General features: G+C 38.8%; 1 protein-coding gene across 1 annotated transcript; it reads left to right on the forward strand.

Annotated features, from left to right (window-relative positions):
* Positions 1-447: 447 nt before the first annotated feature.
* Positions 448-2,465, forward strand: NPVF (neuropeptide VF precursor). The gene is made up of 2 exons (XM_059395674.1): positions 448-585; positions 2,082-2,465. The coding sequence occupies exons 1-2, from the start codon at positions 448-450 to the stop codon at positions 2,463-2,465; spliced, it is 522 nt and encodes a 173-aa protein (XP_059251657.1).
* The last annotated feature ends 9,695 nt before the right edge of the window (positions 2,466-12,160 follow it).

Genomic DNA, 12,160 nt, shown 5'->3' on the forward strand with positions numbered 1-12,160 from the left:
TTGTGTGGGTTAAAAAAAAAAAAACAGCACTTTTTTTAATATAGCTAGCATGAATTGAATACTATTTTTTTTCCCTTCTCAAGAATTGACGCAAACACCAAAATATTTTTCATTCGAGGTCAAAGAAATGAAGCATTCTGTTTGTTTGGAATCTTAATCACCATGGTCCCAAACTTACCTAATTAGAAGCTCCTTCATAATGAGGAAAATTATTTTCAAAGTTAATGAATTTGCAAACAGGAAGATTGCTGTCTTTCCAGAATGAATTACCCACATTCCTTAAATATATAGTTAAACACTAATTAATATTAGTACTTAAAATATGTGGGATTGGTTTCACTGATAAATGAAACTTTCCTTTGTTTTAGACAGTATAAAAAGACTATGATTCCCCTCCTTGTAGACATTAGGCTGCACATAGAAACTTAATTCTAGATTCTGAACAAAATGAAAGTTATTTCATCAAAATGCTTCATTTTAGTGATTTTAGCCACTTCAAGCTTGTTAACATCAAATGTCTTTTGTTCAGATGAATTAATGATGTCCAATCTTGCCAGCAAAGAAAATTATGACAAATATTCTGAGGTAAGTTTTTTGACTCCAACATGACTAATATTAACTATATATTTGTCCTAAATCTAATGCATTTTTATTTTTTAAAGAAAAAGGAATGTTTGTGCTTTGTTGTTTGTCCAATTGCAGCCTTCCATGACAGTGCGTTGATGTAACTTGTATTTTTTAATACAACAGCAAACAGTCTGGCATAATGACAGTTTATGTACAGGATATGATACTTAGCAAGCACAAGGTACATTAATAATTTTCAATTGATTCAGAAGTACACAATTGTAATAAATAGTTGCAGAAATAAGACCTGGATATATTTCAGCTGAACATTTGAGTTGTCTTCAACTACAAACAACAACAAAAAGAAAAATATGTAAGGATTATCTGTCCTACTTAGTAATGATGAGCCAGTAAGTTTATGGTACATCTATATCAAAGTAACGTATTTATCCTTAGATGGTGGAATTGCAAGATATTTCTATTTTATTTTTTATGATTTTATATATTTTCCAAACTTGCTGAAATGAGTATGTATTTCTTTTCACAATCAGAGAAACGATCATTTAAAAATCTTCATAGGGACAAATTTTCATGGTAAAGCTAAATCTAATTAAACATTTGCTGTATTTTAAATGGTTCATTTAAGGTTGGTATGTTAGTGGTACATAGCCCACAAACCAAACAGTGCTTTCCTAAAAATGTAACTTGTGTACTAATAAAAATACAATCAGTTTCTTAGAGCAGAGCTCTGAATATGAGCGGGTAAGAAAGACGATGGAGCCTCCTCTAACTCTACCCCAAAACCTGGCCAGCATCTCTGTTTTCATGTATCCACCACTTCAGCATTTAAAAAGAGGAGACACAGGGACATGAAGAGGCAGTGGGAGGTTTCTCTAAAATCAAAATATAAAAAATACATGAAATATTTCATAAATAACATGGATCAAAAGCTGAAGGAGAATAACTGCAGTAAGATAAATGTTTGCCTCCTTTCAATCCTTTGTATGCTCCTGCTGCTCAAACACATTGCTGTATTCGCTCTATGGACTTTAGTAATATTTTACGGTTGTCTTACAATAGTCCAGGGATAGAGAAACTGGACTGCTTTAAGAAACCTAATATGAACTATTTCTTTAAAAATTCTGCCTATGAAAACACAAACTTTGTTTGTTGCTTTAACAGTTCTGCAAACTAAAGTCTGGGTTTAAGTTAATTCGGGGTTTAAACCTATTGCCTATAACAATAACTTATTATTTTAAGATTTAAAAAATTTTTTTTAATTTTTTTAATTTTTATTAACATATAATGTATTATTAGCCCCAAGGGTATGGGTCTGTGAATCTCCAGGTTTCCACACTTCACAGCACTCACCATAGCACATACCCTCCCCAATGTCCATAACCCAACCACCCTCTCCCTCCTCCCTCCCCCCAGCATCCCTCAGTTTGTTTTGTGAGAGTAAGAGTCTCTTATGGGTAACAATAACTTATTTTAATATACATTTCCAATCATAGCCTGAAGGAGACCTTAAGGGGGAAAAGGAAAGAAGTCTGAATTTTGAAGAACTAAAAAACTGGGGTCCAAAAACTGTCATTAAGATGAGTGCACCCACAGTCAACAAAATGCCACACTCGGCAGCCAACTTGCCGTTAAGATTTGGGAGGACCGTGGAAGAAGAAAGAAGCACTGGGGTGATGGCCAATCTGCCTCTGAGATTTGGAAGAAATATAAAGGAAAGCATCTCAAGACATGTTCCTAACCTGCCCCAGAGGTTTGGGAGAACAACAGCCAAAAGTGTCGCCAAGACACTGAGTGATTTGCTCCAACAATTCATGCATTCGCCATCTGCCAGTGAGCTACTCCATGAACTGCCAGCCTCAAGAAATCCAGAATTCTGATCAAAAACTCCCAGGGTAAATACCCGAAAACCAGTTAAAATGCATGGGCTCTTGTATGTAGCTGCCAGAAATGTGAAAAAGGATTACCTCTTTTCAAAAGAAATTTCTAAGAGAGTTAAGAGTCTTAGGAGGAAAAAAGCAAAGAGAAAGGGAAATAAGTACCTAAACTGAGACCTACAGAGGGTCAGATATAAACATGAGTAGCAGTAGGAAGTAATGACGTGGCTTCCCCTAAGCCCCACATGGGTATCAACCTCACTACTCTATAGCCACACACTGAGTAAGAAGATTCGATGATGTGATTGGGAATTAGGCCTGTGACATATAGTCCAACATTTGACCTCTTTAATGTGAAAGGTCCCGCATGAGGAAGCTATCTACAAGGACAAAGGAAGGCATCCCAATACCCCAGGTCTCAAATTCAGAAGGTTTTCATCCTCAACCTTAAATCAAATTTTTTTTATTTTTTCTGGACCTCATTTTATAAGTGAGTTCTAATTCAATCATTGTTTGCTTTAGGAAGTATTTAATAAGATATCTACTATGTACAAATCAGAAAGCAAGAGGTCCATAAAATTAATAGGCAACTTACCTATTATTTTCTAATAGAGTATATGTAAAAACAACAAAACCAACAAATTTCTATAAAGTGGAACATGACACTTTAATTAAGGCCTTTAGAAAGGAAGGCAGCAAGCTGTGACACCTTAGAAGGGAGACATTTTCAGAACATTCCTGATTTTATTTTTTACCATGGCTCTTGTCCCCATCTGACATATGTTCAGAGTCCATTCCCCCTTAGTAGAATTTTGGGCCCATAAATCCCATGCTTTTTGTCCACTGCATATCCCCAGTGCCCAGAAAAAAGAGAGAGAGAGAGAAAGGAGAGTATTTCTACATGTGGAAATCTGAGAAATTTTTTTGAGTTAGACTTTGAAAGATGGCTCTGTTTTGAATATTCAGAGACTGGGGGAAGGAGAGAAGATACTTTCAGGCAAAGAGCAGAGTATGAACCACAGCTGGGGTACGAAGGGGTATGAAAGCAGCAGGGGTACGAAGAGGAGAAGAAAGAAGGTAAGAAGGCGAGGAGGTAGGGGTAAGAGCAGAAAGTGCACTCGGGGCTCAGTAAAGGACATTATTCATCAAGGAAAGGAGAACCACTGACATTTCTGCTGAAGTCCTGAGACATAACATGGAAGCAGAATTTGGCAGCTCACCAGATGTTGCCAGTGGGACAGTCATGAGGGAGAGGGATGAGTCAAGGGTAAGTTGGTAAACCTGAGTATGCACCCATTACAAATTAAGGTTCTCATCAACATCTCACTCGTTTCAAGTGCAACACAATTCAACTCAAGTATAATGAGGCAGTTAGGATCATGGCTAGTATTTTTGTATGTATTCATGGCATTGTTATGATGGATAAGAACATTTTGTGTGGCTTCCATTTTAGGAGACTGGGATTCAAGGAAATAGATGGTGCAGAACTGAAACAAGAAAAATAAGCCTGGAGCTTGTCCCTGAAGACGATTTAAGCTGTGGTCTATAATCTACAAGCAACTCTACAATGAGGACACCAATGGATAAAGAGTCACTGTATTCTTCTGATGGGTTATCACTGACAACAATTTTTCTTCGTCACTAGAGCTAGTATCTTAAAAAGCTATTTTAAAAAATTTAAAGAATATTATAATGTAAATATGAAATAATTTTTGTCTAAATAAAAAGAACATGGCAAATACTTAAGAAGCCTCTGGTAATGAGGAAAGAGGAAGGAGGGGGGCACAGAGGAAGGCTGAAGCCATCTCACCATTTTATGTAAAAATCATAGACACAGTCACACTGAAATAAAAAATTAAATAGAGGAATAGCCTAACAAATTTTTTATGAAATTTAAATAATTTAAGAGAGTAACATGGTTGACAAGTGAACAAGAATAACAAATCACTTACAAACGTGTTTTTATACACCCATTTTTTTTTTCCATCGCATCAACTGTTAGTGATTCTATGATAGGCTGAAATTTTTCTAAAAAGAGAGATTATTTTTAAGGCAGTTATTAGATACTTCTTTAAGTGTATCCTCTATTTGGAAACTTGCTTTCTGGTGTGTCTCTTTTCTCATTTAATAGTTCAAGTTTTTGATTTGCAGAAAAAATCTGGTCACTCCTAAACTAACAATTTACAAACACAGTACACTACAACACAAATGCACAGTTATTCAACTTTAGTCATAAGAACATGAGGTCCCTAATCAGATATAGCTGGTTTACTGAACAGTCTCAAGTCCATAGGGTGCAAATAAGAAATGGTGCTATTTTCCCTCCTATCCTGCCCCCAGCTGTGCTGTGTTGAATGTCCTTTCCCTGCTGGGTAGTGATTCCTTAATGAGAGACCTTGGACAGAATCTATAACTTCCTCGGTCACTTCCTGATATTAAAAAACTCAGTCAAGTCCACAAGAAACAGACTCTTAACTACAGAGAGCAAACTGATGGTTACCAGAAGGGATGTGTGTGGTGGGGGGAGGGTGGTAAATAGGTGGTGGGGATTAAGCACTGGGTGTTGAATGGAAGTGTTGGATCACTATATTGTACACATGAAACTAATATTACACTGTATGTTAACTAACTGGAATTTTTAAAAAAAGAAAAAAAAACCTCAAGTCCAGTTAAAGATGCCAACTTCATATCCAAAGCAAAGCTTCCCATCTCCCATTGCTGGCTGGGCCAGTGACTGGAAGAACCTAAAGAGGTGAATGGCGCATCTCTCTGCTCTTCTTCCCCTCTTCCTCCGCTTCCTCATCTCAGAGGAATGATAGGCCTCTGGAAAACAATCTCCTCTCCTATTTTCTCCAGGGTGTCTGAATGGGCAAAGGAGAGATGGAGTAGGGGGTCAAGAGTAGCCTCTGTGTCTTCTCTAAATGATGACACTGCTTCTACAAGTGAGTTCTTCAGGGAGCCCTATCTAGGGCAGTGACCTGAGAGACAAGGATGCTACTTGATCTCTTCCAATGACCATTACCTCATCTGTACTCCCCCTAGCTTCTTATTGCCAGAAAGGAAGGCTAGAGCCAACCACTTTCTCAGCATCCACTTGATCCATAGAAAACACAGTCATCCCTCTATGCTGAGGGCTGGACTGCACGCTGCCCCTCGGCTGCTCCATGCTGAGTACATTTGTCTCCAACCCTCTTTTCCCTGTTTAGGAGGGGCAGGGGGAGATCAGTAAGTCTACTGCCTAAGCAAACAGCCAGTCAGAAGTGAAGTGCCAGTGCCTGCTTCACGCCCCTGCTCTCAATGAGGGGTTTTCTAGAAACTTCTCTAGCTTGGCTTCAGGGTATAGAGCCCCTGCAGCAGGGCCTCCTCTGGGCCTACCTCTCAAACACAGTTGGGAGGGTCTTCTGTGGCTCTACACCTCGTTGTAAACCCTGAAGGGGTGTTGGTCCCTACCATCCACAGTTTTCATTATAATACTAGGTGTTTCGGCAGCTTTTATATGCAGATTTGGTCCCTAGTCACCAGTTCTGAGCAACAGAGAAAGTATCACGCAACATCCTGATACACTAATAAAGAAATAAACAAAAAGCCATGTGATCCCTTCATACTGTATGACATGGGGAAATTTCTTGTCATATAACATGAGTTCTTTACCTAAACCCTTGAAATACATGGAAAGTGTCAGGTAAATAACTGCTGCCAGCTGTTCCCTTACCTACTTGTCTTGTTCTCTGGCTTCCCCAAGAAACCATTCACACAAGGGAGTTCACAATTTTGCTAAGCATTTGTGGGATCTTCAGAAGGAAATCTCACTCAGTCTGTTTCACTGAAAAAGTTTCAATTGGACAAGCCTGTTCTCCCGACTATCTCTAACTGGACAACTAGTAGGTTTCCCTCCTTCTTCACCCCAGGGTAACATCGTGGATGTGCAGCCCATGCAGTCACACAGGGCCCTTGCTTGGTTAAATGCTCTGTTGTTGCCTTCTGGAATTCATAATAAATTTGAAGAAGGGGCCAGTATTTTTATTTTGCAGTGGTTCCCTCAATTTGTCCTGTTCCCCCAGACTTGTCCTTCTGGCTCTTCCCACACTTCTAGTATTCCATTTCTCCCCATGTTTATTAATCAAAGAAGCTCCCATTTTCCACATGAAACCCAAGGGTCAGCAGGTCACATGGGCCTGGGAGGTCTGCTTATATCATACAGCGGATATCAGTATAACTGCACAATTTGTAAGATATGGCCAAATGCAAATTTATTTTTGTATCCCACTACCTGCTTAAGATGTAAAGGACAGAAAAGAAGGTATACAGCAATCTCCCCCGGTCCTGGATGGACGCTTACACAGATGCCCTGAACCTCACAGGTGTTGAGTGACGTCAGACTCTTGGTCTAAGTAAAAAATGTGGGGTCTCAATTCCACTGCGATCAACATTTCAGTCTATGTTCAGCCATCCATTAATTCATTCTCTACTGTTGCCACACCGGGCCTGAGTTTGGGGTCAGGACTATACTCAACTTCTGCCTCCATTCTAGGCTCACCTGATTCCTCACTCTGGCTGCTTTGTTGAACTCTACTGGGATGGAAGACAGTCTGAGATCAAAGTCAAGGGGATAGGACAGTTCTTACCAGGGTGGATAGATTCACCTTTGGGCCCCATTGCTGGGCCGCTCTCCCTCCACCTTCTGTTGCCCATAATACCTTTCAACCCACAAGCGGGCCTCAGCTCCGACCTTAGGACTCAACCATCCACTGTACACATGCCTGTTTGTCTTCTGAAGAGCCTCTTCAGTAGGATTCCAGATGGTTCTCACAAACCTCTCTTTACCAAAGTCTGGTCACACACAGTTCGCCCTCCACACTCCCAACACTCCTCTGTTATCCTGCTGCTCCCAGAGCTTTACCTTTTTGGCCTGAAGTTGGGCAACAGTCTTTTGTTTCTCTCAACCACATGGAACACATTTCTTCATCATACGGAAGCCCCTCCTTGGTAAAGAATAAGAAACGTAGTAATCTCTGACACCTGGGCATGGGAAGGGGGCATTCAGAGTGAGGGAACAAAGCTCCTCAAAGAAATCTCTTCATAAACCCAAATCCTACCCTTTTATTAGTCTCCACATAGGTAAGGGGATTGAGGACTAATGGAACCTCTTGCAAATGGTGATCTCGCTTTGGAATTTTAGTCTGTTAGATTGTGATGTTTGGTTAAAACTTCTTTTTTACATCCTTTGCAACAGTGTTGGAGCTATCCTTACAAGGAATGCTTATACCTGCTAAAAATGTCATTTTCTCTGAATCATTACATATATATATGAATCTTTTTGAAAAAGAGTTCAGAGTTCTTGGGAAAATTCTCAGTGGTGTTTCCATAAAGTTTAAGAATCACTTCAATAGAGATTTTTATTTCTAGAATAACTTTAAATTAACATCTAATTCAATTTATAAGTAAATATTGTTATCTAATTAGACAATTAAGTGCAGAGAATGTAATGCCAAAACAATCAGAACCACTCAAGTGGTTTAACCTGATCTTCCTCCAAATTCTGACTTTTTACAGTAGCATAAAATGGAAGTGACATGGTAATTATGCCCTTCTCCTTAATGTGCTTTCCTGGGCATATCCCCAAAATATCCCATTCTATACCCTTCCTCCTCTCTTCCAACACTTCCCTTCTTTCCCACATTCCCATATTCCATTTGAATTGGTCCTGACCTAAACCTCAGTCAGCCTGTAAAGTGAGCAAAAGTGTAGGGGCTTCGGGAAAGCTGGGATGGGCAACATCAATGATTTTCATGGGAAGTAACTTCCATGTGATCTCTGGTCCACATTTCATACATCACACTATGACAATGACCTTGAGAAATACAAAAAGGAAAAAAATATATACTGACTCTGGGACCAATTTCTCAGTGAGAAAAATGAAAGATCAGTGTTCACCTAACTGTGACCAACAAAATGAAATAGGCTTGAAAGGTGAGAGCACCGGCCTCAGCTTTCTATTTGTCCTCAAGCTCTTTCTGTAGACATCATGTGACACTCTTCCTTTGGAATTTGCCCTTTTGTTTAATGAACACACCAAACTATGCTTTATTCCTGGAAACAAAAACTTCCATGTTTCTGTACCTCTCCCCCACTTAGTAATAGTGACTATTTATTGTTATGATAACTACGTCTGGTTTAACATCTAACGCTGTTCTAACTATTTTTGTGGTGCTCATTTTATATGTGAGAAATAAGCTCAGAAAGAACTTTCTGAAGAAATGTGAGCTAAAAAGAGGGCAAAACTGAGACCTGACTTCCACATTGGTGTTCTTCCTCCTCTGTCCACCACCCCACAACCATCTCCCCTCTGGCCCTCAAACATTTGAAACATTCAGGAAACATTTGTCAAATTAAGCTTTAAAAAGGGAAAACACAAGTGCACTGAAGCCCAGGAATAAATCTTCAGTGTTTTAGAACACTATATACAGATTTTACAAAGATGGACAGTCTACTTTTGTCTTTCATCTATTATGAAGTTTTCCTCTCATATTATAACACCAAAATAATGTGTCTAATCCTATGTCTAGGAAATGGAAGGAATTATCACTCATTAGTCTCTTCCTATATATAGGAACTATGAAAGGAGTCAAACAGGAAAATCACTATTAGAATCAGGAGTAGAATTAAGGGCGCCTGGGTGGCTCAGTGGGTTGAGCCACTGCCTTGGGCTGGGGTCATGATCTCAGGATCCTGGGATGGAGTCCCGCGTCCGGCTCTCTGCTAGGCAGGGAGCCTGCTTCCCTCTCTCTCTCTGCCTACCTCTCCATCTACTTGTGATCTCTCTCTGTCAAATAAGTAAATAAAATCTTTAAAAAAAAAAAAAGGAGCAGAATTAAATTATAATGATATCAATGTCAAATTAATACTCTCTTCATAGAGGTAGAGAAGTATTATTTTAATCCTGAAAAACAATTCTCTCAAAATTTATTTCTCACCAGATTTCTAGGAATTGGCATATTGTGGTTAACAAAATATAAAATTTTCTTTCTTAAAATATGCAACGATAGTAATTACCTACAGAAAGGCGCCCACGTAATTTTCAAACCACTTTTAAAATATCATGAAATATCATGTAGCTTTTCCCATGTAATTTAAAGCGCCGAAATAGAACAGATACTGCAAAATTACTTTCAACCACTAGAGGGCAGAAAACGCTCCGCATTTGTACTTAACCAATTTTTTTTTTTTTTTTTTTTTTTTTAAGATTTTATTTATTTGAGAGAGAGAGAGAGCAGGAGACAGCGCACGAGAGCAGGGTGAAGGCAGAGGGAGAAGCAGAGCAGGCTCCCAGTGAGCAGGGAGCCCAATGCCGGGCTCGATCCTGGGATTCTGCTATCCTGACTTGAGCAGAAGGCAGACATTTAACAGACTAAGACACCTAGGCACCCCTTTACTTAACCAATTTTAAATTCTGACACCCAAAACATCAATAACCACCCCCACCCCCATCACCAAAAAAGTCTTTAATATCCTCTTGTTTTATACTATACAGTATACCGTAAACTTAAGGCTTAGTTAACAACTTAAAATTTTTAAACCTAATGTACAATCACCTCAATTCAACAGTTTTTAGGAGGCAAAAGTAAACATTGTTGCAGCCTTAGTCTAGCTTTGAGTTAAGGATGACTGGCATCAGAGAATTAGTACATCCTTAAGGAAAAGCAGAGTACTTTATAAAATTTTATTTACTTAAGTAATCTCAACACCCACGTGGGGCTGGAGCTCAGGACCCTGAGATCTAGAGTCACAAACCTCTCAAATTGAACTACCCAGGCACCCAGAAAAGCAAAGTACTTATAAAAAAAAAAAAAAACCAGCACCCACTGAGAATCAGCAAAGTTCTATGTTAAAATATCTGTAATGAAATCCAAGGGTTGTATTTATTATAAAATTGAAATAGAATCAGAGGGGGAGACAAATTATGATAGACTGTGGACTCTGAGAAATAAACTCAGGGTTTTGGAGGGAGGGTGTTGGGGGGATGGGTGAGCCTGGTGGTGGGTATTAAGGAGGGCACATATTGCATGGAACACTGGGTGTGGTGCATAAACAATGAATCTTGGAACACTGAAAAAAATAAATTAAGATGTTTTTTAAAAAAGAATAAATAAATAAATAAATATGAAAAATAAAACAAAATTGAAATAGTCATTCAAGTCACAAAGTGATCAAAATTAAAATATTTACATTAGACTCTTCTTTTTTAAGATTTTACTTACTTATTTTGAGAGAGAGAGAAAGAGAGCAAGCAGGGGGAGGAGCAGAGAAAGGGATCCAAGTAGAGTGTGCTAAGACCAGAGCCTGAAACAGGGGCTCGACCCCCTGACCCTCAGATCATGACCTGAGCTGAAATCAAGAGTCTGACACTCAACTGACTGAGGCACCCAGGTGCCCCAGACCCTGTAATCCCTGTATGTACCCTCTTTTACCACAAACCAGCTATAGATCTACTTCTGGCAAAGATGTCTTTAGTCTCCTCTTAATATATCTTTTTGATCTAATTAATGTTTATTTCCCTCTCAATTAAGTCATTTGCATTTCAGTAATTAAAGCATTACTCTGTTTGATTAGAAACCACAACCTCTTCACTTTTTCACTCTCATTAATTAAAATGCATCATGCTAAATAAAGCCATTTGGATTTCAGTCTGGGTGGGTGACATTTTAACAACCGCCCTTTCAACCTTCTCTCTCTGTCAATCTTGGCCATGTCCTACATCATAGGACGGCGAGAGGGCAATGGCCCTCTCCTGATAGGGAAATGGGCAGGCATGGAGCCAGGCAGTATCCATCACTGAAGTCAGCGATTTCTCTGATGCATGAGCCTTTCACTTGCCAATCAAACTGGATAAAGCTTTTACCTTGTAGGGTTATGCATGACCTTACTCGAAACACTAAATCATTTCTGAAGTCTTGTTTCTTACCCTAAGTAAACCTGTTCTCCCCACTTTTCAGGTCTATGAGAACTGTTCGCTCTCATATTAATAAACACAGAAAGTGGTAGAGAAAAGCTGAACGGTAGGACATAAAAAAGTCACTTCTTTTAGACTAATGAAAGCAACCTGCTTCTAAAATCAAGGCTAGTCAGAGAAGACAAAAGCTTCTGTGTTATTACCTATTCTGTGGAAGTTACACATTGGCAAGTTTAAAAGGAACTTCTAACAATTATAGCTGCAGAGTAATTGACCTAACAGAAGCTATGGAAGTGTTTGTGAGCAAAGACTGGATGATAGTTATACATCAGGAATTTCCAAGACATCACTTCTGCATAGACTGTGAAGTTGTACTAATTGACTTCCAAACTTTGAGTCTTCTTTTAAGATTAATTTTATGTTTAGAAAGAAATAGGTGTACAAAATTTAAGAAGTCAAAAAATTCTGTAGGATTTGTATAGGGTGATTGCATCCAGTTTTCCAGGGATAGTTCTAATTTAGACTTATCCTAGTGTAATTTTAATAGTGCCACCCTCTCACCCATTAAAAAAAATGATCTAACTGGATGAAAATTACTGTCTCAAATGCAACCTCATCCACTCCCAATTTCTATTTCCCAGGAGCAACTACTTTCAACTTATTTAGGACTCTTCCTATATGGTGTCAGGTTTCTAAACAAACAAACAAATGAACATGATTATACACTTGCTTCATTTAAAAATTACCT

Source organism: Mustela nigripes, chromosome 4, assembly GCF_022355385.1.
Source record: "Mustela nigripes isolate SB6536 chromosome 4, MUSNIG.SB6536, whole genome shotgun sequence".
In the NCBI taxonomy this organism is placed as follows: domain Eukaryota; kingdom Metazoa; phylum Chordata; class Mammalia; order Carnivora; family Mustelidae; genus Mustela; species Mustela nigripes.